The sequence below is a fragment of the Eschscholzia californica genome, unplaced genomic scaffold, assembly GCF_041429995.1.
Source record: "Eschscholzia californica isolate CP2 unplaced genomic scaffold, dmEscCali1.0.p SCAF_2, whole genome shotgun sequence".
Taxonomy (NCBI): Eukaryota; Viridiplantae; Streptophyta; class Magnoliopsida; order Ranunculales; family Papaveraceae; genus Eschscholzia; species Eschscholzia californica.
Genome location: NW_028238309.1, coordinates 562,540 through 588,180, shown reverse-complemented (window position 1 = coordinate 588,180; position 25,641 = coordinate 562,540). Strand labels below are relative to the sequence as shown.

The following is a 25,641-nucleotide window of genomic DNA, read 5'->3' as shown; positions in this document are numbered from 1 at the left end:
GTCCCCTAAGTGTAAATAATTAGGGTGTTAAAAAAGCATATAGAGGAATGAAAATAAAGTACTCACTTTATAGGTTGATAAGTTTGATTACATTTTTAGCCTTTTTCACTTTTAATTTTTGTATTAACAAAATGTTACTCCTAGTTTAGTAGAGAAGAAAAGCCATGATTTGGGGGGCTCTTGAGTGGGTGGTGTGTTAATTATAGCAAAAGCTATAAGTTGGAGAGGCAGCTTTGGTTATAAATAGAACCTTCTCTTTTCAAGAGTTATTCAAAGAGGTAGAGAGACTTTCTAGAGAGAGAGAGAGAAAGAGAGTTTGGGGTAGGTGTTGGTTGGTTAAAGGGGAGGGTAGGAAGCTAAAATGGGTTCCTCTGTTTCTTCTTCTTCTTTTCTTCTAATCCTCCTCTGTTTCTTCACTCATCTTATACTTATTAGCAATGCCAAACAGCACCATTTTGCCTCACAAAACTACAGAGATGCACTCACTAAATCAATCCTTTTCTTTGAAGGACAAAGATCAGGGAAGTTACCTTCAAACCAGAGACTAAAATGGAGAAAAGATTCTGGTCTCTCTGATGGGTCAGCCATGAATGTAAGCTTTACTTCAATCTTCTTCCTCATCATTTTCTCAAATTTCTGCAAAATTTGAATATGGGTTATGTTTTAATGGTGGGAAATTGATAAATGCAGGTTGATTTAGTTGGTGGGTATTATGATGCTGGCGATAATGTGAAGTTTGGGTTTCCTATGGCTTTCACAACTACAATGCTTTCATGGAGTGTTCTTGAATTTGGTGGGTTAATGAAAGGGGAATTGCAGAATGCTAGAGAAGCTATTCGTTGGGCTACTGATTATCTTCTCAAAGCAACTTCTCACCCAGGAACTATTTATGTCCAGGTTCTTCATCTTCTTGTTCTTCTCTGTTTTTGAGCTTCATTTTAGGAGTTTTAATGGAGATAGATTATGGGTTTACTACAGGTAGGTGATCCAACAAAGGATCATGCTTGTTGGGAGAGACCAGAAGATATGGATACTCCAAGATCTGTTTTCAAGATTGATAAGAACAACCCTGGTTCTGATGTTGCTGCTGAAACAGCTGCCGCTCTTGCTGCTGCTTCTCTTGTTTTTAGAAAATCTGATCCTTCTTACTCAAAGCTTCTCCTCAAAAGAGCTTCCATGGTAAAAAAAAAACTCTCTCTCTCTCTCTCTCTAACCTAACCTTCTCTTTCCCTCTCTGTGTGTACAAAGATGGTAATAACTTTGGTTTGAACCCATGTGGTTTTTAGGTATTTTCATTTGCTGATAAGTACAGGGGAGTTTATAGTAATAGCTTGAAGAACTATGTTTGCCCATTTTACTGTTCTTATTCTGGGTACCAGGTAATTAAAGAAAAACAAGTTTTTCAATTTGGGATTTTGTTTATAGAAAAGAATTGTTATGTGAATGGAAATAATTTAGGGTTTTTGATTTTGAAGGATGAGTTGTTATGGGCAGCTGCTTGGTTACAAAGAGCAACAAAGAAACCAACATATTTGAATTATATTCATGCAAATGGATTAACCCTAGGAGCTGATGAATCTGATAATATATTTGGTTGGGATAATAAGCATGCTGGTGCTAGAATTCTTCTCTCCAAGGTTCAATCATTCTACTTCCTCTGTTTTTAACTTCCCAGACTTCTTCTTTCCCCAAATCTTCTCCCAAATTTATAGACTAGGGTTTTGATCCTTGCCCCCAAATCTTATCTCAAATTTATAGACTAGCTAGGGTTTTTTGATAGAGAAGTCTTTGTGATTGTTTCAGGCATTTCTTATTCAAAAGATTGAATCTCTGGGTGATTATAAAGATCATGCAGATAATTTCATCTGTTCTATTATACCAGGCTCCTCACAGTACACTCCAGGTCCTCTTTTTTCTCTCTCTCTCTATAAAAGAAAAAGGGCAGTTGTTTGTTCTGATTTCTAATTTTAACGGCTACTTTTTGACCAACGGTTGTTTGTATGATGATGAATGGGACAAATTGAAACAGGTGGGCTATTGATTAAGATGGGTGAATGTAACATGCAATATGTGACCTCCACGTCATTCCTCTTGCTAACTTACGCCAAATACTTAACCTCAGCACACAAGGTGGTTAGCTGTGGTGGTACCACATTCACCCCCACCAAGCTCAGGGCCATTGCCAAGAGACAAGTATGTGTCAATTCTTTGGTTTCTCTTTTTTTTCCCTCGTATGAATCTAATTAGTCAGGACTGAAAAATGAACCTAACACTACTAAATTGGCTATCCAAGCGACCCATATATCATGAGTCAGATAAAAAATGGACATTCTAAACTCTGACTCTAGTCAATTCAGACCTCTAGTCAAATTTTAGGGGTTGGCCTGAAAACAAACTAAAAAAAACTCCAATTTTTGTCGATTCAACGAAAGACTAGCCACATCAACTTTGAGTTGTGGTGACCATTTCTTGGTGTAGTCGATGAAAACACCCAACATGTGGTGCCCAATAAGACGATCACGACACTTATTCAACTTATAGATCATGATACATCTTATAATGACTATCGTCATCCATATCAAAAATAAAAATCAAGCTATTGTGGCCCTCCTTTTTGTCACTTGGATTTTTCAATAGTTAACAGCCGCACTTTAGTGTGAGTCGAGTTCAACGGTTTAATTGTTTACTTAAAACCTTTTGTGTTTGTTATAATGGCCATTAGGTGGACTATCTGTTGGGAGACAACCCAATGAGAATGTCTTATATGGTGGGGTACGGAAATAAATACCCCGAAAGGATACACCACAGGGCATCATCTCTACCGTCCGTTTCATCACACCCATCTAAGATCCAATGCTCAGACGGATTCAGCTACTTCTACTCAAAATCACCAAACCCTAATATACTAGTCGGAGCAGTGGTTGGTGGACCGGATCAACATGATGGATTCCCAGATGAGAGGAGTGATTATCAGCAATCTGAGCCGGCCACTTATATGAATGCACCTTTGGTTGGCTCATTGGCTTATCTTGCTCACTCATTTGGCCAACTCTAAAACTCCAATTAAAATCAAAGCAATTGGTTTTTAAGGGTTAAGGTTTTTTCTTTTTGTTATTGGTGTTGATGTGGGTTTAAGTAGATGAAGTAATTAGTTATGTAATGGGGTAGTACATAGGGCTTAAGGTAATTGGGCCGAGATCTAATGGTTTCGAGCCCAAGCCCATTTAATCCATGGAATATATATATATATATATAGTTGTAATGGGATTATGTTAATGTTATAGTTTTATGGTGCTTCAACAAATGTTTATGTCTGTGAACTTTTATGCTATCTAATATCTATGTACTAATTATTTGGGCTGACCGGCCCATATAAAAAAGACGGTCATATCAGAAGTGGACGGCTAGATTTCACCCAACCAATCAATCTGCATGGCCAAATTTTCTGCCAAGCCATCATTTCTCTTCCTCTCTCTCTCTCTCTATATATAAACTAGTATGGGATGAAGAAAGTGGGGTGAGAAATCATAAGAGGAAAGAGATAGAAGTCATTACTCTTACCTGCAGTAGATAGAGCATGCCAATCGGCTTCTACATATGAACAGTGGCGGACCTATGTGAAGACCAGCCTAGGCAGTGGCCCAGGATGGATTTATAACTTTCTTACAAATATGCAATAGATGTGGGCCAATAGCTCACTGGTAAGAGCTTTGCCTTGTGCTCTAGACGTCAGGAGTTCGACTCCCCTTACCTGCAAGGGATTTTTTTTGGCTTTTCTTTGGGAAGTGTTAAAGACACTCCCTATAACTACGAAAAGCGCCTCTATTGAGTCAAAGTTTGTGAGGGAAACAGGTGCCTTTGCAGTCTTCTGGGAGCATCTTTAAGACTACCCCTTTTTAGCACTAATTCTCGTTTTGTCCTCGTAATATGAGTAACTTACAAAAAAGACCTCCAAATTTTACCAGCTTCTACAATAGACCCTAATTTTCTTCTTTAATACATCTTAATTAGGCTTGCCCCGGCTAGCTAAAAATCCTGGTTCCGCCCCTGCATATGAACCTCTCGCCACACCAAAGGTGAACCAATGGCTGCCCCACATTTTCGTATGTACAGACAACCCACCCCGTCTCTATTTACGACACTGCCGGTCTTAATGTCCTGCTTTAGTCAGAGTGAGCTAGACTAACTCCGTCAGATGATATCCACCAGGACTACCATGATGTTGAATTGCCGTGTTCACTGCTTCTGTCGCCACATTGCAATCTCCCACTCGCTCTGCTAATCAGCAAAAGAAAAAACAATTAAAATTGAAGGGTTTTTGTAAACCTTACTCTTTGATTTCCATGATCTCCTATTGTTTCTGACCCGAATTAACTAGTTTGCTGCTTCTAGAACTAACAATCTCCTCTTCTCTAGTTTTATTCAACACTGGAGTATGGAATCACCTTCAATGAATATTGTACAAACTACAAAGTATACTTCAATTTCATGGCAGGATTTCAAAGTATTGGCCCTCTAACTGATTCCTGTGAATAAAGCAACATACAATTGGATGTGTAACTTGACGAATTTAAAGCAAGGTGAAAACTACTATACCATCTCCATACAACACTCGGTAATGTGACGGCCAGAGAGAGATCTGCGTGAGAGGGCCTGCCCTGGCATTAACAACTCCAAGCATCTCATCAAAATGGACAGTCCGAGGAGGGTATTGATTTGAATAGCATTTCTAATATAGTTCTAGTAAGCAGATGGTTTATAGTTGTCAACGAGCTCCACTCGGTGGCAAAAATCAAGATAGTAGGCAATGGAAGACACGAGCCACCAGATTAATATATTTATAATTCACCTTTGAGGTCACCCTCGTATTCATAAAAAAACAATGGGTTTGTTAAGTTTGTGGTCATCCAACTCAAAACCAATTGGCTATGAGTCGAGAGGACCTATACTTTATATTTTTGGTTGCTAGTTACCCATTCTCCCATGTGGGACTATTCTCAGAATCCCTCTAAGGTGTTCTCCCATTTGCAGTCTGTTAATCAAGTAAACTATTCCAAACGATAAGACACAACACCCATGCCTCTACTTTCAACAAAAAGATAGATCCCCAGTGCAAGAGGAGAGGTAACATGTATTATAGTTATAATGGACTTATCGGTTATTGTCAGCATATCATGACCAAATTAACCACAGATTGAGCAACAAGGAGCGGAAGACAACAATGAAGGGATGAAAATGTTAACTGTTCTGCTACTTAATTTGTGATCTGGTGGGTCCTTCACCTACTAATCATAATTTATACACAAGCAGTAAATTGAAATATTATACCTTCAAGAATTTCCCGGCGGTTCCCTGCAATGGATCTCTTAACGCCAAGATACCCATTACTAATTATGTGATTCTTCAACATAATTGAGGCACTCGTCACATAAGCACCAATTACGAAAAGTAGGATAGCATGTGATTAAAATTCAGTAGATATACAATATATCGGTCGTGTTGTATTAGGATATATTATGAAAATATGAATTACCATACAATCTTCAAAAAAAAAAAAAAATACACCATACAAACCCCTTAACTAGAGTCGTAAAAAAATCACATTGTATTCGGGATCTTGCTGGAGTGTATAATACTAAGGAGCGAATCTACCCGTCTTGTCTCACTCTGTCACTCACTAGTTGATTTGAGCTCTTAGCTGGAATTATACGAATGGAACTCTCACAAGAGACCATAACTAATTATACCATTCATCAACATTTCAACAATTTTCTTTTTTGTTGAATAGCCCCTGATCAACATAATTGAGGCACTCATCACATAAGCACCAATAAGGAAAAGTGGGATGTTACGTGATTAAAATTCAGTTGAGGGAAAATACATCGATTATGTTGCATTAGGATACATTATATTATATTTTGAAAATATGAATCTAAGCCTGTTGATGTACAATGTTGTATATTTTTTTTTCGGCTAGTGTTTCGGGGAAATAAGCAAAATTTTCGGGGCAATAAGTATTGGGTGGAAACAAATTTTTTTGTTTCCTCCAAACATCACCCTTTTAATTTTTTGTTCTTTCTTCTTCTCCTTTCACCTCAACCAAATTCCGGCTATTTCCACCATTAATGCCGGCGACCTCCACCGGATTCCGACGACCTCAACTAATTCTCTCTTCTTTCTTTTTTTTCTTTCTTCTCTCTCTCTTCTTCTCTCTTTCCTTCTCTCTTATCCTCTCTCCCTCTTTAACCCCATATTCATAGTTGGAGATCTCACTGAGAGCTTTTCTTTTCTTATTATCTGCAGTTTCAGCAACATTGACACTTGATAACTCTTCCATGTTTAATTTCACATCTTTCTTCCACGAATCGAGAACTGAATCATTGAAACGAGAAGGAAGTACCTAAACTCGACCACGAGAGATTTTCACAATCTGTCCATAACTAAACTCTTTCATATCACTTCTTTCAGCCTTTTTGTATTGATTCTCACCTGGGTAGTGAGAAATTTTAGTAGTATCAGAAAATGTTGGTTGAAATCCGTAGCCATTGAACGGGATCCCACTGGCGACTATGTTTTCTAGAAGCTGGAATGGGTAATTAGTACTAATCAACTTCCTCTTCTTCGATTTATCATAACTTTTATCATCTTCGGTACTAAAGATTTCAGCTTTACGCCTCTTCAAATTCGGCATTTTAGATTTCAAGATCTTTTTTATGATCATCTTTTCCAATGACTGCCTCACCTGAAATCCAATATCACTAATTTCGCCTCTTTGAATACCACCGCCCTTATAAAAAACCCTAACTACAAGATAGTAGATCAAAAAAGAGATAAAGAGAAGAAAAGAAGGGAGAGAGAAAGGGAGAAAGGGAGAAAGAGAGAAAGAAAGAAAGAAAGAAAGAAAGAAAGAGGCTGATAGAGGAGAAGAGAGAAGGGAGAAATTCCGGCCAGCTAACTTTTTTCCGGCGACTTGAGGGGAGGGAGTGTTTGGGAGTGTTTGGTTTGAATTTTTTTAGGTTTGCACCGTCTTCCCCGGAAACATTTTCGCTTTCCCCAAAACAATGGCCTTTTTTTTCTGATGAAATGTACTAGGTTGTATATGGGTTCCGATAATTGCCCGTTCCGAACCCAATTGCGCATTCATAGAACCAAACTAGGGTTTTGAAAGATAAACCCTCGGGCTCTCGGATTTACATTTTCACAATCAAATCGAACAGAAGAAGAAGGTTTTGATAATGGCGCTCTTGACGCGACGAACGTTCTCCACTCTTCTCTCCCGTTCTCTCTCTCCTTCTTCTCTTACATCTTCATCTCCTCTTCGTTACCGATTTTCTCTCTCCATAATCGACAAGCTTAATCAACAACTTCCACCTGAATCAAGAACAATTCCAACTAGGTTTAAAACATCAGGATCAGGTTATTCACCATTGAATGATCCATCTCCTAACTGGAGTAATAGACCACCTAAGGAAACTATCCTTCTTGATGGTTGTGATTATGAACATTGGCTCATTGTGCTGGAATTCCCTGAAGACCCAAAACCCTCCGAGGATGAAATGATCTCTGCATATGTCAAAACCCTAGCTTCTGTCGTCGGAAGGTATGTATGATAAACCCTAGCTTTTGTAAATCTTTAAACCCTTACTAGTTATCTGTTGATGCATCTGATTTTGTCACATTTTTTGACATTTGGGTCTGAATCAGTGAGGAGGAAGCTAAGAAGAAGATTTACTCAGTTTGCACTTCAACTTATACTGGGTTTGGTGCCCTAATCTCTGAAGAACTCTCATATAAAGTTAAAGGTATAGATTCCTAAGTTTTGGGAACTTGGGTTAAGGTTTTTTCAATCCATTTTACTTGTTAATTTGATAAAAATCTTATCTTTTTTGTGTTTGAACGAATAGGATTACCTGGTGTTCTATGGGTATTGCCTGATTCATATCTTGATGTTCCTAACAAAGATTACGGAGGTATTTGTTAATTGATAATATCGATTTTGGAGTTATAAATTGTTTATAGATTTCAATTTATATAGTCCGATTAGATTGTAACTGATAAATCTTTTATGGCTATTATTAGGCGATTTGTTTGTAGATGGAAAAGTTATTCACAGGCCACAATTTCAGTTCAATAACAGACAGCCTACTCGAACCAGACCTCGCCCACGATACGATAGGCGAAGAGAAACAATGCCAGTCGAAAGAAATGGACCAATGCAAAGAGAAAACTGGGGTCAACAACAAAGAGGGCTTCCTTCAACGAGTGGGCAAGGCTCTTTTCAGGGTGGAGGAAGGGATCCATCTATAAATCAAGGAGGAGACTTCAATAGAGGCAGTGCTTGAGAGTTCATCAAAATGGGTAGCTTAGAGAAGTAAGTACTAAATAGATGTTTGTAGTTTCTAAATTATTGAGCAAGATTCTGTTTTCTATTGCATTGAGTAAATTCAATGTAGTTAACAAACTTACATTATTATTATGCCGATGATATCTTGTCGAAAGGAAATGATATTCATAATGATAAAATGATCGAGTTTTGCTCCTCATAGCTTTTGCTTTTATTAATGTAACATATAGTACTTCATTTTGATTGTTTACCCATGTCTCTTCTTGTTGACATATCTGTTGCTTAGCTTCTCCTTTTCTCATTGGATTACTTGACATCGTTATGTTACTTCAATGTGTTAACATCGTTATCGTTACGAGTCTCGTAGTCATTTTTCAGAGAGGTTTTTTAGGGTGGTTAGAAATTTCATTTTGGTAATTTGAAGCTAATTTTGCTTGTTTTGGTAGTTTTGTTTCTAAGTTTCATGGTTGTTGATCTGCAAACTAGGTAAGATCAGTAGACTGCATAGTGTTAAAGTGATTCAGAGTTATACAGATCGTCTTGTTACTGAACTCTTAAGTATTGTCTGAAGGACAGAATATGGTGTTCTTATAGTGAAAGTGTGAAACTAGTCTGGATAAACCCAACTGCTACGGTACTAGACTACTATGGCCGTTGGAGTCCTGCACGAATTCGCTGTTACCATATTTGCCAGATTCCACAAAATTTGTATAAGTTTTTCTCGGTGAGTTTGAAGGGTCCAAGTCTTTACTTGGAGTCATATTATAGTCCATTGTCCTCTATTGATGCTTTCATAACTAAACACTTAAGGACACGCTGTTATGGCACTTTCAACATTGAGTTTATAACATTTTAGTGCGATGTTCTCGATGGTGCTGCTTTTGCTGCCTTCCCCACGGCTGTTTTGAGGTGACGTTTTCTGCAGTGTTAGGCATTTTAATACTTCCGTAAGCACCTTAACGACAGTGATGGGCATTTCGGATCGCACTTTGACTAATGCACTAGCACTTTTTGTGACTCTTTCGAGGCATTTTCTTCATGTTTTTTCACCACTTTGGGCTTGTTTGTCAGCATGAATAATACTATGGTCTTTCTCTATAATCTATATACAGATATGATAGAATCTTACTCCTCCACCTCGACTTGAGAATTGACGTAAAGTTTTTGAGTTGAGGTCGAGATATATGAGATATGCACTAAAAGATAGAAGAAAAATCGTGATCGTTATATTCTTTTGAGGAATTTTAATAATCTTATCCTCAATTAGAGATCAACTTTTTGAGAATACAAGGCACGGCTCATTTGGTAGAAGGAGGTTCACAAACGGAAATCAACTCAAGTCTTTAACTAGTCTTCCTCAACTTTAAACATGATGTCAACAACCTTTAGGTCAAGGGTTGGGGTTTTTAGATTGAAAAACCCCACCCAACCACCACCCACATTTCACAAACACACAAATGGGACGTCTCTGCTCTTCTTTATGTTTACACTGCTTTTCTAGTAAGATAATGTATTAAGTTTTAGTGTTTTTAGATTGAAACGAAAGCAACTACGAAAATAAATTAACACCTAACGTCAACCTCTACTCAGTATCCACTACCACTTCAGAGTTGGTAGAGTAATTTATATTTTCCTTTAAAAAGGATTTCGTGACAAATCGAGACATCTAGCAAAGTACTAAAATTATGCGAAATCATCTTTTTAAGTTGATTCGAAGGTGCATCTTAGTTCATAGAGATCGGCATATAAGAAGCAGTTAACTGTTAACTCCATGTCTGTATTGGTATGAGAGTATATCGTATTCGTGCAGATCCAAACCCCACTACTTTTTTTGTATATTAGAAGTAGACTCGAGAATAATTAGACTAGTGGTATTGATTAGGTCATGGCCAATATGAGCACATAAACCACCAATACTATTGGAGTCCAAAAGGACACAAGTGTTTGCCTTCTACAGGGGTTAACTATTTGGCCAACGTTTTAATTAACTTCTTAAACATTCGATTTGGCCTCTAAGACTATAATACTATTAGTCAAACTTAATAATCAATAATATTTTCTTTCGTTTTATTTCTAGTTTCAAGAAGTTCTATTCTGTGACCTTTATCTCTATTCTCGATAGAAAAATTCGTTAACAGACGTTCGACCAACGACTTTCAACTAAATCTTTTGTTGATGTTTTTTTTTTCCTTCCTTTCTCTTCCCTTATTCCCACAACACCGCCACCATTGCAACCACCATGTTCATCTATCTCCTCCCCGTTACCTCCCCCCTCTTTCTTACTCTCTAGAACATAAACCCCACAAAATCATGGTTTTAGGGTCAAATTAGAATATTAGATAAATAAATATGGGGTCAAATCTTCTTATTGACACAATTGGAGGGCTAAATTGAAATTATCCCATGACAAGCAATTAATTTGACCACAAAACAAGAAGAAAAATCCATAAAATGTGTTGGATAAGAAAAGGGTATTAATGTCATTTTTATAGAAAGTGAGTGAGTTGGTATTATTTGCTACATTTTTTTTTCCATCAAAGGTAGAGAGAGAAAGAGAGAGAAATATCTTGTTTTCGATTAACAGGTGTTTGTGTGGCCTTCGCTCCGCTCCTATAACTCTCTGTCTATCTATCTCATCATCTTCTCCCATGGTTCGTTCGTCGACCCCCATCTAAAACCCTAGATTTCTTTCAAACAATCCAACAACATCTATGAGAATTTTGCCCTAACTTCTCTTTATTCAATGAGATTATCATCAACTTCTATGTTAAAGAAATGACTTCCGCTTCTTCTTTGATGTCAGGTAAATAAAATTCTATACTCTTTAGTAAGTTTGAATTTCTAATGATTTCAGATTTTGAAGAGATTATTGATTCGTTTTGTTTTCGGAACATTTTGTTTGTAGTTTCTGTAGAATGTGTGAACGTCTGTAAGTTAACGAGAGGAGGAGGAGATGGAAGTGGAAGATACGAGTGTAACGTATTGTCATGCGCTTGGAAAGCTCCTAGGGTTTTGACTGGATTTCTTGCAAGTACTACTCATTCTTATCCTCATTGTTCTTCTTCAGTTCGAAGTAGAAGAAGAAATCGACTGGATTCTGTATGTTTTCTTTTGCCAATCTTTAGTTTGTACATTGAATTATATCGATTTTATATGTTTAGTGAAATGGTGAATTCTAGCTCAATTTAACCTGCAAGGGCATTGGATCAAAGTTTATCATAATCGTCTGTAATTGAACTAACTGTAAGGAAATTAATTTCATATCCGCCATTCGGAATATTAGCTCTACCTTGATAGTGATGGATTGGAGATCAACATATCAAGGTTGAAACTCTAAATGTAGATACTTAATTTTATTCAAGTTTGAGTTATCTTGGATTGGTTAGCATATGATGGGACCTAGACATCCTAGGAGTTCAATTATCAACCGGGGTACTGGTAATACCTACTACCGAGGAGTCCGAGGAGACCTAAATGGTTGGACTTTGACCCATCAATTTTGGAATACTTAAGCTGAAAATAAATTTTGTATGTTCTTTCTCTTGGTCAAGAAAAAGAAGGAAATAGTGAACTAATTTACAAACAGAATCACCAAATGACTGATTTCTATTTTGTGTTCCATACTATACCCGATGAACTCATTTGGATTACGAATTGCACGATTACCTTCGATTCATTTATTATTTATGTTAAAGGGACCACTCTTCATACCCGATGATACTTCTGCGAGGTTAATATATGCCACTTGTCGTTGATCACTAACGGGTTTGACATTCAATTTTTATTCATGTCCTGGAAGCATTTAGATATGTTTCCTTAGCTGATGCTCTGGCCAGGCTTCCGAATTTCTACTTTCAGTCCTTGTATGTTAGTTTGACACTGTACTTGTAATAAACTTCTGCTTTTTTCTTCTCAAAGGTGAATGAAAAAATAAACTCTCCATCGTTTCCTCACGTTAGTATTGTTTTGGGTAACTAGACCAAAGACAAGCTTTTATTTGTTTACTTCCAATTGATAGAGCATGCAATAGGTGCCAGTGTTCTTACTTTGTTGCATTTTCTATTAAACCAGATCAAATACTTACTAGCTACTAATATTTTGTCCGTAGTCTTGCTGGAAACTTGAAGTTCCTGAGGTGGACGATTGGTATTCCACGGAAGCAGATAATTTCAAACTTCCTCCTAGGCTCTTTAATTCGAGTGTAGTTCATTTTGCAAGTAAAACATGGCAACTGCAGTGTTCATCTGGATTTTCTTCAGAACCCTCAGAAACTGTTTCTCCTGAAACTTTGTGGGAGGTATGACGCAACTCTTGTCGATACCCTTTGGTTGTTAAGAAATTGAGGTGGCTAAAATTGTCCGAATGAATGTTATTATATGTCAGCTCAATTCGTAAGGGTCAAATTTCTGTTCGGTTATTCTATTAACATCTTAAGTCTTATTTTTTTCTTGTTTCTTGTCCCATCTGGTTGATATCAGGATTTGAGACCATCGATTTCATATCTTCCACCAAGTGAGTTGAAATTAGTCCATGACGCTTTACAGGTAATCCACTTCTCCCTATAATATGACATTTGATACAATTACTGGGCTTCTCAGAAGCAATGATATCTAGTAATAAATTTCTTTTGTCAGTACAGCTGGCCTTTGAAGCGCATAATGGTCAGAGAAGAAGAAGCGGGGAGCCCTTTATCATTCACCCGGTTGAAGTTGCACGTATTCTTGGAGAACTTGTAAGTTGGGATATTGGACATACATTCTTCGTTTAAAATATTGATATGAACATTGGATTGCAGTGGCTTACTAATTATTTCTAGGAGCTGGATTGGGAATCAATTGCCGCCGGATTGTTGCATGACACAGTTGAAGATACAGATGATGTGACCTTTGAAAGAATTGAAAAGGAGTTTGGTGCTACTGTTCGCCACATCGTAGAAGGAGAGACTAAGGTATTCTTTATTATTTCTATTACTTGAAGGTTGCACCTTTGTTTATCATTTACTACTTTTGAGTAGAGAAGCACACATAGTACTTTGGTTACACTTCAGATTCATTATTTTATGCTACTTCCTAAGGTATCCAAGTTGGGTAAACTGCAATGTAGCAACACGAAGGACACAGTACAAGATGTAAAAGCTGATGATTTGCGGCAAATGTTTCTGGCTATGACACAGGAGGTATTTTTTTCTTCACATTTCTTAGACTTACAAATCTTTGCTATCACTGTTCTTTTCCACTAAAGCAGTCCTTTTTTCAGGTCCGTGTTATTATTGTCAAACTGGCTGACAGATTACATAATATGCGTACTCTTTCACATATGCCTCCTCATAAGCAGGTAGTACTCTTCTGGTTCAATATTTAGATTGGAGTTTTGTCATTATTCTGAATGTACAAGGATGTTGCATTTTATGCAGTCTAGCATCGCTTGCGAGACATTGCAGGTCTTTGCTCCTTTAGCAAAACTACTAGGAATGTACCAGATTAAGGTATGCAGAACTTTTATTGAAACTTAGTGTATATTCTGTTGTCTTATCAGTTATAGTTACTATTGTCTGCAATAGTTTTAAGAGGTTGCAGTTGCACAAAGTCCGGTCATCATGATCACAAGTGTCCCTCATTCAAGCTATTGGACTCGATAAATGAAACCTTTTGTTTACATTCCCAATCAACTTTGTCTTACTGTATCATCTTCAGTCATGACACGAGCCTTGCGATCTATTAGGAACCCCTATTCTCTTGATGCTGAGGGTTTTGAAATATTCAGTTCAAAGTGCGTCACCATTAAAAATCACCTTGATACTTCATGATTTCTTCTCATGCAACAAATTGTTTTATAACCAGATAACGCTTGCCTTATGTTTCAGTCGGAACTGGAGAATCTCTCGTTCATGTACACAAATGCTCATGATCACGCTAAAATCAAGAGAAGAGTTGCACATCTCTATAAAGAGCATGAGAAGGAACTCGTCGAGGTACTATTATTGGCATAGCCAATGAGTAGTGGCAAAGATTAATTGCTTCAAGAATTCTAAGATGAAAATCTCACCTATTGTTTTCTTATTTGAAGTGAAACTGCTATATGCAGAATTTTACTATTGGGTGATTTATATACTTCAGTCTAAGTTGCTGTTCAATCTTTACTGCCTTGTGCTTTCTTTTCTATTAAGCTCTTTATTTCCTATCCAGGCGCAGAAGATCTTAATCAAACGAATCGAGGATGACCAGTTCTTAGACCTTGTGACAGTAAGAACAGAAGTTCGCTCCGTGTGCAAGGAACCTTACAGGTTAGGGTTGTCAGACAGATAGCACTTTTAATCTTTTCCGCACTTAATTTGAATTTGTGAGCTTATTCAATAAACTGATGTCTTGTGTTGCAGTGTCTATAGAGCTGTGATGAAATCTAAAGGGTCAATAAGTGAGGTCAACCAAATTACACAGGTTTTCTTTCAAACGGCCTTGATATTGTTTATTGACTGTGTCATGATACCTTCTCGCCTATTTTGTTAAAATGCTTTGATAATGTTTGTTGGCACGAATCTCTTTGGTCAGCTTCGCATTATCATAAAACCAAAGCCATGTATCGGAGTTGGGCCTTTATGTAATGCACACCAGGTGAGTCCTTTTAGATATTCCATTTCTGGGTAATGTCTTCTATGGTATACGTGGGTTTATATTCCACTTTTTTTACTTTACTGTTCAATACGCAGATTTGTTATCACGTTCTTGGGCTTGTCCATGGGATCTGGACTCCTATTCCTCGAGCTGTATGTATAGTTTACTCTCACTCACTTTTGTAGATATTTGATCTCGGTAGTTAAGATTTTCTTTTAATAAGAGTAACTGAACAATAGTGATTGTTATTAACAGATGAAAGATTATATTGCAACACCAAAGCCTAATGGTTATCAAAGTTTACATACCACAGTGATACCATTTCTCTACGAGAGCATGTTCCGTCTTGAAGTTCAGGTGAGTGTATTCATTGCTTGTAGCGAGTTTCTTTTCTCCCATGTCCACCCTTTCTACAACATCTTATTTTCTATATCTTTTCTTAAGAGTTCCCATTTAACATTGAATCTTTTTCTCAGCTACTGCTTATCATCTAACTTTTTACTCGCGTGGAGCAGATAAGAACTGAGGAGATGGATTTGATTGCGGAGAGAGGCATTGCTTCTCACTACAGTGGGAGAGTATTTGTTACGGATTTAGTTGGGCATGTTACACCAAAAGGACGAAATTCTAGAGGAAAACAAGTTTGTTTGAACAATGCAAACATAGCTCTCAGGGTATTTACTATATAATCAATCCTACCTTTTAGTTTGAGAATAGGGTTCATTTTCCTGCTACGCTTTTCTCTCAAGCCCTTTTTGTAGTAAGTTCTAAACTTACAGAGGAAGCTCTTTTTTTCCCCAATAGATCGGCTGGTTAAATGCTATTAGAGAATGGCAAGAGGAATTTGTTGGAAACATGAGCTCCAGAGAGTTTGTAGATACCGTCACAAGGGATCTATTGGGTAGTCGGGTATTTGTATTTACACCAAAAGGAGAGGTAGGGATGGGCCACACTTTGCACCTTTTGTGATTTTGCTTGTAATCTCCTCTTTAATTTTATTTCTTAATGTATAACAGATTAAAAATCTGCCTAAGGGGGCAACGGTAATAGATTATGCCTATATGATACACACTGAAATTGGCAACAAGATGGTCGCTGCCAAGGTATTGCTCTCACACTTTACTATTATATAGGTTCAAGATCTTAGTGGCCAAGGCTTCTGTTTTTTCTATTGCAGGTCAATGGTAATATTGTTTCTCCAACGCACAAACTTGTGAATGCTGAAGTTGTGGAGATAATTACATACAATGTTAGTAAGCTTTTCATCCTCAATGTGGAGATATAACCGTATAACCCATTTTTGAAAGTTTTACCTGTGAAAATTTTAAGCGTACTTTGTTCAAAAGAATAAGTCACATGACTCAGAATTAAGTTGCCAGTTGGTTGTGCCGGTATATGGGTAATAAAATTACTTTGGTGTTAGGTCCGTATAAGATAAGGATACGGCAATGAAGAAACTGGAGTTCTAGCTTATGGGTCTTTTGGTCTATTAGTGTGATTAAGTTACCTTCAATGAATAAAAGTGTGATTAAATTACTTTGGTGTTAGGCCCGTGCTCCCATGTTAGACAACAGTCAGTTTATGGGTCTTTTGGTCCTTCGTAAGTAACTATTTTCTTGGTATCTTCTCAGGCACTTTCAAGCAAATCTGCTTTTCAGCGGCATCAACAGTGGTTAAGACATGCAAAGACCCGGAGTGCTCGTCATAAAATAATTAAAGTATGTCTTTGCATTAGATTTAGCTCCCTTTCCTTGTCTTATTTGCTTGTATTTTATTAAACAAAACTGCTTTTTCTCTCTAGTTTTTGAGAGAGCAAGCTGCAATGTCTGCAACTGAAATAACGGCAGAGGCGGTAACTAATTTTGTGGCTGATGTCGAGGAGGAGAGTTCATCACAGAAAGAATTATTGGATCCTACTAAGGGAAGAAAACACATGTGGACAAAAATCCTCGCAAATGTTGCAGAAATTTCTATGGTGCAGAGAGACCAACAAGATGCTCTCCAAGTTCAAAATGGTGCTGCTCGAGTCCCCAAAGTAAATGGGAAACATAATAAGCGGGTCCAAGATATGAGTTTGATGGGCAAGGGAGAGTTGTTGTCACAGGGAAATGGCATCGCCAAGTTGCTACAATCTAACATTCCATTGTATAAAGAAGTCATGCCTGGTCTTGAAAGCTGGCAAACTGGTAAAATCTCATCCTGGCACAACGTGGAAGGACATTCAATTCAGTGGTTCTGTGTAGTATGTATAGACCGGAGAGGTGAGAATGCATGATAACACTTCTAATTGGTTTTGTATTTCCCATCTGCTCTGCAAATTAATGCTTGTTGAAAGTTGAAGGCCCTGGGGTATATTTTCTTATTGGATCAACCAAACCCCCCAATGCGACTCTAAATAGACAGTATGATTATGGGATCGACTGTTGACCTTTTGTAGTTCCCACCTGTCGTTTTACTTCACTCAACCAGACTATAACTGAGTCAACTAGTTACATGCAAGTCTAAACATCATGCTCATTGACTTCTGTGACTTGGCCTTCTCCAGAAGGTCAATAGAGCTATTGGCGTAGCTGCTAAACTCTCTCTTTGCCTTATTTCAGGCCCGTTTCATGTTTTTCTTATCTTCTCCAGCAGGCATCAAAATTACTGGTTATGAATATCGCTTTGAGTAGTGGATATATGTTATCTTCAACCATTCTAATGTTCATCCTTACTATCTTACTTCTAGGTATGATGGCTGAAGTTACATCAGCATTGACTGCTACAGGAATTGCAATTTGTTCTTGTGTAGTAAGTTGCAGTCTTCACCATGAGTTAATTGTCCATGTTCATTGTTATCGTACTAAATATTCTGAGTTTATTTTTCTGTATTTGTATGAGCAGGCCGAAATTGATAAAAGAAGAGGAATGGGCGTGATGTTATTTCACATCGAAGGGAGCCTTGACAGCCTGGTATTTCAAATTCCATAAATTTCCGTTTTGGTGAAAAAGGCATGTCACTAGTTCTTTAGGCTTTAGCTCTCCATGCAAACCTTTGCAAATGCAACTCTTACGTACAAACTTGTGCAAACTTTATCCTGTGCAACCCGTACGAGGGGATCTGAAGCCTGAAAAAAATTGCTGGACCCTTTTTGACAAAAGAAAATTTGCACTAGGGATGAATTTCAGTTGTTTTTATCGGTAATTGTTTGCTTTAACCAAGATTTGTAATAACCGATCTCTTCATTCAGGTAAAATGCAGCTCACGAGTGGATCTGATCCTTGGCGTACTGGGCTGGTCTGCAGGTTGTAGCTGGCCATGCTCCTCGAGTAACCCTTTTCTCGAGTGCTAATACAAAAGGTACCCAGTTCTTCAAACCAGAAACTTCTGAGTTGTGGTGGGTATGAAATTTTGATACCGAGTCGCCAAAAGTTTGTCGACTTATCTTGGGTTTACAATATAGGTTTATCGGGTTAGTCATATATTATCGTTGTTTTTCATTCATTGAACCAAAAATTTTCCCTTAAAATGACCATATGAGAACAAGTCGAAAACCGGAGGTAATTGAGCATGAGAATGAGGGGATTTGTATATAGAGAAAATAGCCATAGTAACCTAGGAAGCTTTTAGAGATAAAGAGTATATATACTGTCTGTTGCCATTGTTGGTGTTACTTGTGAAAAATACATATGTTGCATTTAACAATAATATACACATTTGCCAATAAATCTATTTTCTCATTGCTTTTAGTTCTTTTTTGGATTCCATCCATCCTTGGTGGTGATGTTATTGGTTTACGAAAAGAAATATACGAATGATGAACAAGATTAAAACCCTCCGATTAAGAAAAAAGAAAAAGAGAAAACCGAATTGGTTAGATTTATTATTATGTGTTCTTGACTCTATATTTGTATTGCTAGTAAATTATACTGAGATGACAAATGATCATAAGCAGTATTTTTACGCTCACTTTCCACATTCATATTTATATTCATCAATATGTAGAAAACTTAAGTCTGATGATACGACGAGTCTGAAATCTTACTAGGGGTTGAGTTAGAAAATCATGTTAGCACAATAAACAAAGTTAAACAATGAGCAAATCTTATTATTGTGTTGGGTAATACAAATAAAAACAAACTGAAATGGAATGAACTTACAAAAAGAAAAAAAAAGATCAAGAAAACTCAAATACCTTTCTCAACCATTTAGCTGAGGTCAAGGTAGTTTAAACAATAAAAACCGAAGAATGATTAAGTATTCTCTCTCTCTAGTAACCACCATTAATGGGCTTAGACTTTGGGGTAAAAATAAAAGGCCCAACAGAGTACAAGTAGATGTTGTTAAGGAGAAGATGATATGGGCCAAGAAGTGCACCACTAATACCCTTGTTGATATCAGTAGGAACATTACAAGTCTTCAATGGGCATGATTCAATTGTTACCTTACACTCTGTTAGGGTTTTGTATCCATCTTTTAGTGCAGGCAGTATAGTGTGAAAGTAACCCTTTTTGTTAGTTGGGTTGCACAATGAAGTGAAAGGAGAAGTTTCATACCCATTTTCTTTCATTGCCAAACATGTCACTTTGGTTAAAGCTCCTTCAATAGGGATGATATCAATGCCTGACTGACAGTATACAAGACCTTGAATTGCAATGGTTTTCGGCTTTTCGATGGTGGGTTTTGGCATATGAGGATAAGATGCAGGTTTTTCTACAGGCTTTTCGACGTTGGGTTTGGGCAAGTGAGAGTGAGTCACGGATACTACGACATCTGGGATTTTAAGTTTGGGCTTTTCGACTGCGGGTTTGTGTACGTATGGATAGGTAACTGGTGTTCCTTCTGGCTTTTCTAGGTTAGGCTTTTCGATTTCCGGTTTAGGCACATAAGGATAGGTAGCCGGAGTTGGCTCTGGCTTTCCAAGGTTAGGCTTTTGGATGTCGGGCTTGGGTAAGTGAGGATAGGAAGAAGGTTTTCCCACTGGCTTTTCGGGCTTCTCGACATGGGGTTTGGGCAAGTGAGGATAAGTCTCAGGTACTACTACCTTTGGCTTTTCGACTTCAGGCTTGGGTACATAAGGAACTGTTGTTCCAACTGGCTTTTTCAAGTTAGGCTTTTCGACTTCGGGTTTGGCCACACGAGGATGGGAAGCCGGTATTGGCTCTGGCTTTGCAAGGCTAGGCTTTTCGACGTCGGGCTTGGGCAAGTGAGGATAGGAACCTGGTTTCGCAAGTTTGGGTTTTTCGAAGGTAGGGACTTCGGGTCTGGGCTCGTAAGATGGATGTGTTAGCACTGGTTTTTCAAGTTGGGGTTTTTCCACTTTGGGTTTAGGGACATTAGAATAAGACCCAACTGGTGCAACCTTTGGGTTTGCAAAGTCAGGAGTTGATTCACTCTCATAAGTAGCAAAGGAAGTGACTACAAGTGCAAGAAAAACAAGAGAAAAAACCCACACATTGGTGCTTATAGTTGCCATTACTAAGACCTTTCTCTCTCTCTCTCTCTCTCTCTCTCTCTCTCTCTCTCTCTGGAATGATACTGGATCGACAAGGGGGATGATGAACTGACAGATGAAATAAAATGGAGAAATTAGTAGGGTTTTATAGCAACCAAAGCATTAGTAGTTCTGTTGTTAAATAATAATTGACTAATATATTGAAATAATGGTTGAAGAAAAAGGGTCTAATAATACTATTCTGCATATAAAATATTGCACGATTAAAGGATTGGTAAGCACGATTTAATTATATATTATAATCGATCCATACGTAAGATATGATAGGCTGTTTGTCTTTGTCATATCTTGTAGAAAAATATGATTATATGAATTGAGCCTAATATGGGTATGAAGAATAATGTCTTCCATGTCTGGTTGACCCTGAGTGATGAACCCTAATGTGATGATACGTACATTATTAGAAAGAAAATGAATAATTTAATATATATTCCAACTTCATTTGACCTTAATTTGAATATTTAGGTGTATGATTTATTATCGTATAATCATTTTTTTTAAAGTAGTTTTAATAGCGTGTATAGTCTAAGAGTCTTGGAAGTGTGGTTTACGAGTCATTTATGACCTTTACTGAAACATTTATCATCTAAATGACATTTATGTTTAATGAGAAAGGTTTTTTTTAGAGTTTGATATTCAGGTACGGGCGTATGGCTCATTCGTTTCTCTAACTTAGAGGTGACAAGATATGTTAGAATATAAGCAAGTCATGGACGGTGAGGCGAAAAATTGTACGGGCCAAGAATCGTTCTAGGCCCAACGTCACCTACTTTACATGAATATCATTTGGGCCCAGCCCACACCTACTGGTTGGACACTCTCCAACGTAGAATTCAACTATTTGAAGTGGTTCTAAGCCCACGTGAACATCCACGTAGATGAACAATTACCCATTAAGCAATAATACTCCAAGCACCCCCTAGTCGCCTTCAATCGAGCTTGCAAATTACTGAGTCAACCGTAACTCCGAAGATCTCGCCATGTGTCCATTGACTAGGTCACTCAAAGACTCCACTTCGTCTCAAATACCTTTAGGCGATCTCAGACTACAAAGAGTTTGAAGTCGAGTCAGCGTAACCGTGCGATCAAGTTACTCTAGGCGACATCGGCAGTTCGAATTAATGAGCTTCCCTTAGGGTTCAGAGTCATCCTCAACCCCCAAGTATTTTGGATCTGACAGACTCCACGAGTCCATCAGTCGCCTATAAATATAAGGAGACTCAGACTCGAAAGACATCATATATAAGCTAGAACTCCACTGAACCAATCTTCTCGCTCACTTATTATCTTCCAATCAACACTCTAGACGATGATAATCTAACTTCGAACTCCAACACTCTTAAAGGTCTGAAAAAAAATACTCTTCGACTGATTCCACCTCTCGATTTGGCAATGTCTCCGATCAAGTCGACCTCTCGACCTACTTCAGAAGACTAACTCGACAAAATATCCAGTAGAGTCGAAGCTCCGGCCACTCTACGAGCTGAGCCACCCTCCGACGATATAACACGATGATACTCAACATTCCACCATTTATTTACTTTCTTCCTAGTTTGTTTACCTGACCGTTAGAGCCCCCTTGGTCGACACTATCTCGGTGTCTCCACGACTTCACGGTTTAACTTGTTTTTCGTTTGTTTACAAGTCCAGCTAGAACTTCGTCCTTCTGGAGGTCTAAAGCTCAAATTGTTGGTGGCCCACCAATCAACGATCTGTTAATTGTGTGATTTTCTGCCGTCCACAAAAATTACAATCTTTTCAATGTTAGTCGGTTTTGAATCGTGACAACTTCGCCTTCGGGCTTTTCTACAAACCAACCATATTATTGTAAAAGACGATAATATATATGTGTCTTCCTGTTGTGGAGGGTAAAATTATCTCTACCCCCCGATGGGAAAATAATGATTAATTATGATCTGGCAAAAATATTCCACCTCCTCCTCCTATTAAGCGTAAAGTGAAAAAATCTGTAACCAATTGTTCAATGTAATAGTGACGGTTACTTGATCGTGGATAAAGGCAGAAAATTGATATATCACGTGTAAATAGGTAAGGTTACTTGGTGCATCTGTGTGGAATGCCAAGGAATTACATTCCATAATAGTGTTTGGTTCATGGACATGCAGTAAGAAATTAGACTTCAGTGGAATCTGAACCCGATGGGTAGGTGTACTTGCGATTCATTTTCTATAACCGATGAACAAAATAAATCTGTACCAATTCTATTCTAAACCACTAAACAATACAACATTCCGATTTCTAGAGATTATATTTTAGGATTGTAAATTTTTTTATCTTTTTTATTTTTTGAATTATTCAGCGTGCCTCGAACCCTTAACCTCTAAGGTGGAAGACTGTACCTCTTACCACTCCAACCAAGGATTGTTGGTTTTTTTTTTTGTTGTTGCAAAGGATTCATAAACTCTTTTGAATTGCCTCGTACAAATTTTATTCTTTTTCTTGTGTGTTATTCTTGGTAATCACAATCTATTCCAGTGCCACAAATGTGCTTAAGAATTCATGAGCTCTTTTGAATTGCCTCATTCAAATGCTAAAAGAGTTGCCACATTACATATTTTATTACGTAGAATTAAAACCGTAGCGGAATCTGTACTTATAACGACAACTTCTGCAAAATCCATATAGGAGAAACACAACACAAATTGTTTAGTGTTTGAAATTGTTGTAGCGAAAGAGTTGCACGAGAACTTCATCTTCTTATTTTGATGAATTAAAACAAATTACATTTCAAAAGTGGAATAAAGTAGTTTACAAACTTTCTCTCTCTCTCTCTCTCTCTCTCTCTCTCTCTCTCTCTCTCTCTCTCTCTCTCTCTCTCCCTTTTCAGTAATGACCATTGATGGGTTTAGCTTGCTGTTCAGGAGTGTAAATGAAAGGTCCAACAGAGTACAAATTCAACTTCTTTTCAGGGAGGAAATGGTAAGCACCAACTTTGGCACCACTAACACCATTATTGATATCAGAAGGAACCTTGCAAGTCGATAATGGTGAAAACTCAAGGAACACCTTGCACTTTTTTAGTTTGTATTCAGCTGATTCAGGTAATGTAGTAAAGAAGTAACCCTTTTCATTAGTTGGGCTAGACAAGGTAGAAAAAGGAGCCGATTCATATCCATTTTCATTCACTGCTAAACATGTCACTCTTGTCACAGCTCCTACGCAAATTCCAACAAAAAACAGGTAAGTGAGAATTAATCAAAGAGAATAGTTCCACACAGACAAACAAGAATAGTCCCACACAGGCAATGTCGAATAGTCCACCACAGACGAAAAGTACTCTCATAACAAAGAATACAAATGTATAGGTACTTTTCACTTGTTGCCAATTGGTTTCGAGTTGGATGACGACAAACTTAATAGAATCAGATCTATGTCATGGGTTTTGAGACCAGGATGGCTATACTCTTACATGCGAACAATTAACGACTGATAGGCACGCGAGCCTTTCTTACTAATAGATAAAAAAAGGTGGCCCGTGAGCTAGAGGAAAAGTGTGATTAAGTTACCTTCAATAGGAGTTCGTCCGATACCCTTTGCTTGACAGTAAACAAGACCTTGAATGGCAATGCTCTTTGGTGAGTAACCATAGTAAGACGGGACGGGGTGTTCCTTTGGAACCTCTGGTTTCGAAACTTCGGGTACATTAACCTCTGGCTTTTTTACCTTATGGAACTTTGGTGTGTAATGAGATACCTTGAACTCCAATGATGTTCCAACTTTTGGAACTAGAGGTTGCTCAGGTTGTGGGTTTTGTGGATGAGAGTAAGTTGGTTCGTAAGCAGAAGAAATAACAGCTAGCCCAAGAAGAGCAATAGAGAAGACACATAAAAGGTTGGTCATGGCTGCCATGATCAAAACTAGAAGTTTGAAACTTAAGATGAAGAGTAAGAAGAAGAAGATTACTTGATATAATGAAGAAAGAGTGGAGAAATGTATTTCCTTTATATAGTGAGTTAAGACTGGCTGGCTTATAATAATAATCATATATCTTGGGTCTGGGACATGGATGCACGATTGGTAAATTCTAGATGCATGATTACTTGCCACCATGTTCTTTTGATTACTTTCTTTCATGGGAGACCACTTGAAGATTTTGTTTCACCTTATGAGGATGAAAATTCAAAGTAAACCCAATTTTCAACCCGTCTCGCCAATTAAGATACAAAAATCTCGCCCCCAAATGCTGACGTGGCAAGCCCGAGAGTACAAATCAGCATGCCACATCATCACTCGGGTCATGCTCACAAAATTTCGGATCATGTAGCTTGGTTGTAACAATATTAAGAACAACATGAAGAAATTATTTATCAATGAAAGGATAATAAGAGCTATTCTCCGATTTGCATGTATTAAGCTTGGATTCATTCAAGCTGAGATGCTGGCCTAGATCAGAATGTTAAGGGTGGGAAATCCAACTTCTAATTAGTGTTGAGTGGTCTTGGGCCTCTCTCAATCGAGAAGTTAGCTCAAGAGGTGGGGCTGGAAAGCAACGCAAGTCTCATTGCACATGAGGTCTCCTACTTGAGCTCGGTCTGGGAAGTTGGCAAATTTCTTTGCAGAAAAGAGGGTCAGAGAGCACGAAATAAGTTGGATTACGAAGTACCAATGTTCCATGGACAATCTAAAGAATTGCAAGAAAACCTAACTTTACATCGACTCTGAATAACCGACTAGTCAACCTTTGTATATCCAGTAATGATAAAATGGGTGTTACCCGAGTCTCCCCCAGTGTCTAGTTGCCAAAAGCCTCATATTATTGGGTATACACGAGTTGGGTGTAGGTGCCCACATAAATCATAGAGTAGAGAATTCTGGATCAGATTCAAGACCAGTCGATTTTTTCTTTTCATGTAGCAAAATTTAACGTCTATTTTACATCATGAATGTGACAAATGTCAGATTCAACAACAGAAAGCCTGATACCCAATTAACACAAGTCAATGAATGGGAATTCCATTTTCTATCGTTAATCAAATCTATTATGAAGCAGAATTTAACGTCTATTTTACATCATGAATGTGACAAATGTCAGATTCAACAACAGAAAGCCTGATACCCAATTAACACAAGTCAATGAATGGGAATTCCATTTTCTATCGTTAATCAAATCTATTATGACTTGGAGATTTTCAAAGTGATGCTATTGTTTGTCATTTTAGGTCTTAAATTT

The 25,641-nt window shown here is 37.7% G+C and overlaps 5 protein-coding genes across 5 annotated transcripts; 3 read left to right on the top strand and 2 right to left on the bottom strand.

Moving 5' to 3' along the window:
- GH9B13 (glycosyl hydrolase 9B13) lies at window positions 1-3,304 on the top strand. The gene is made up of 8 exons (XM_086660165.1): window positions 1-592; window positions 691-897; window positions 979-1,179; window positions 1,287-1,379; window positions 1,476-1,637; window positions 1,804-1,903; window positions 2,030-2,193; window positions 2,723-3,304. Exons 1-8 carry the CDS (start codon window positions 362-364, stop codon window positions 3,053-3,055), a joined length of 1,491 nt encoding a protein of 496 aa, XP_086516291.1. The 5' UTR covers window positions 1-361; the 3' UTR covers window positions 3,056-3,304.
- A 2,736-nt stretch (window positions 3,305-6,040) lies between these two features.
- LOC147554934 (multiple organellar RNA editing factor 3, mitochondrial-like) lies at window positions 6,041-8,543 on the top strand. Its single transcript, XM_086660016.1, has 4 exons — window positions 6,041-7,600; window positions 7,705-7,802; window positions 7,905-7,970; window positions 8,080-8,543. The coding sequence occupies exons 1-4, from the start codon at window positions 7,236-7,238 to the stop codon at window positions 8,340-8,342; spliced, it is 792 nt and encodes a 263-aa protein (XP_086516142.1). The 5' UTR covers window positions 6,041-7,235; the 3' UTR covers window positions 8,343-8,543.
- A 2,178-nt stretch (window positions 8,544-10,721) lies between these two features.
- On the top strand, window positions 10,722-18,663 carry RSH1 (RELA/SPOT homolog 1). Its single transcript, XM_086660013.1, has 24 exons — window positions 10,722-11,147; window positions 11,250-11,443; window positions 12,453-12,641; window positions 12,823-12,888; window positions 12,984-13,076; window positions 13,161-13,292; window positions 13,419-13,520; window positions 13,601-13,678; window positions 13,758-13,829; window positions 14,208-14,315; window positions 14,530-14,627; window positions 14,721-14,781; window positions 14,893-14,955; window positions 15,051-15,107; window positions 15,211-15,312; window positions 15,471-15,629; window positions 15,760-15,891; window positions 15,972-16,058; window positions 16,133-16,204; window positions 16,587-16,673; window positions 16,757-17,216; window positions 17,684-17,745; window positions 17,839-17,907; window positions 18,186-18,663. Exons 1-24 carry the CDS (start codon window positions 11,120-11,122, stop codon window positions 18,285-18,287), a joined length of 2,673 nt encoding a protein of 890 aa, XP_086516139.1. The 5' UTR covers window positions 10,722-11,119; the 3' UTR covers window positions 18,288-18,663.
- Window positions 18,664-19,022: 359 nt separating this feature from the next.
- On the bottom strand, window positions 19,023-21,243 carry LOC147554932 (uncharacterized). The gene has a single exon (XM_086660014.1). It carries the CDS (start codon window positions 20,409-20,411, stop codon window positions 19,206-19,208), a length of 1,206 nt encoding a protein of 401 aa, XP_086516140.1. The 5' UTR covers window positions 20,412-21,243; the 3' UTR covers window positions 19,023-19,205.
- A 1,904-nt stretch (window positions 21,244-23,147) lies between these two features.
- Window positions 23,148-24,382, bottom strand: LOC147554931 (protein SEED AND ROOT HAIR PROTECTIVE PROTEIN-like). Its single transcript, XM_086660015.1, has 2 exons — window positions 23,978-24,382; window positions 23,148-23,626 (listed from the first exon to the last, which is right to left on the bottom strand). The coding sequence occupies exons 1-2, from the start codon at window positions 24,318-24,320 to the stop codon at window positions 23,295-23,297; spliced, it is 675 nt and encodes a 224-aa protein (XP_086516141.1). The 5' UTR covers window positions 24,321-24,382; the 3' UTR covers window positions 23,148-23,294.
- Between the last annotated feature and the right edge of the window lie 1,259 nt (window positions 24,383-25,641).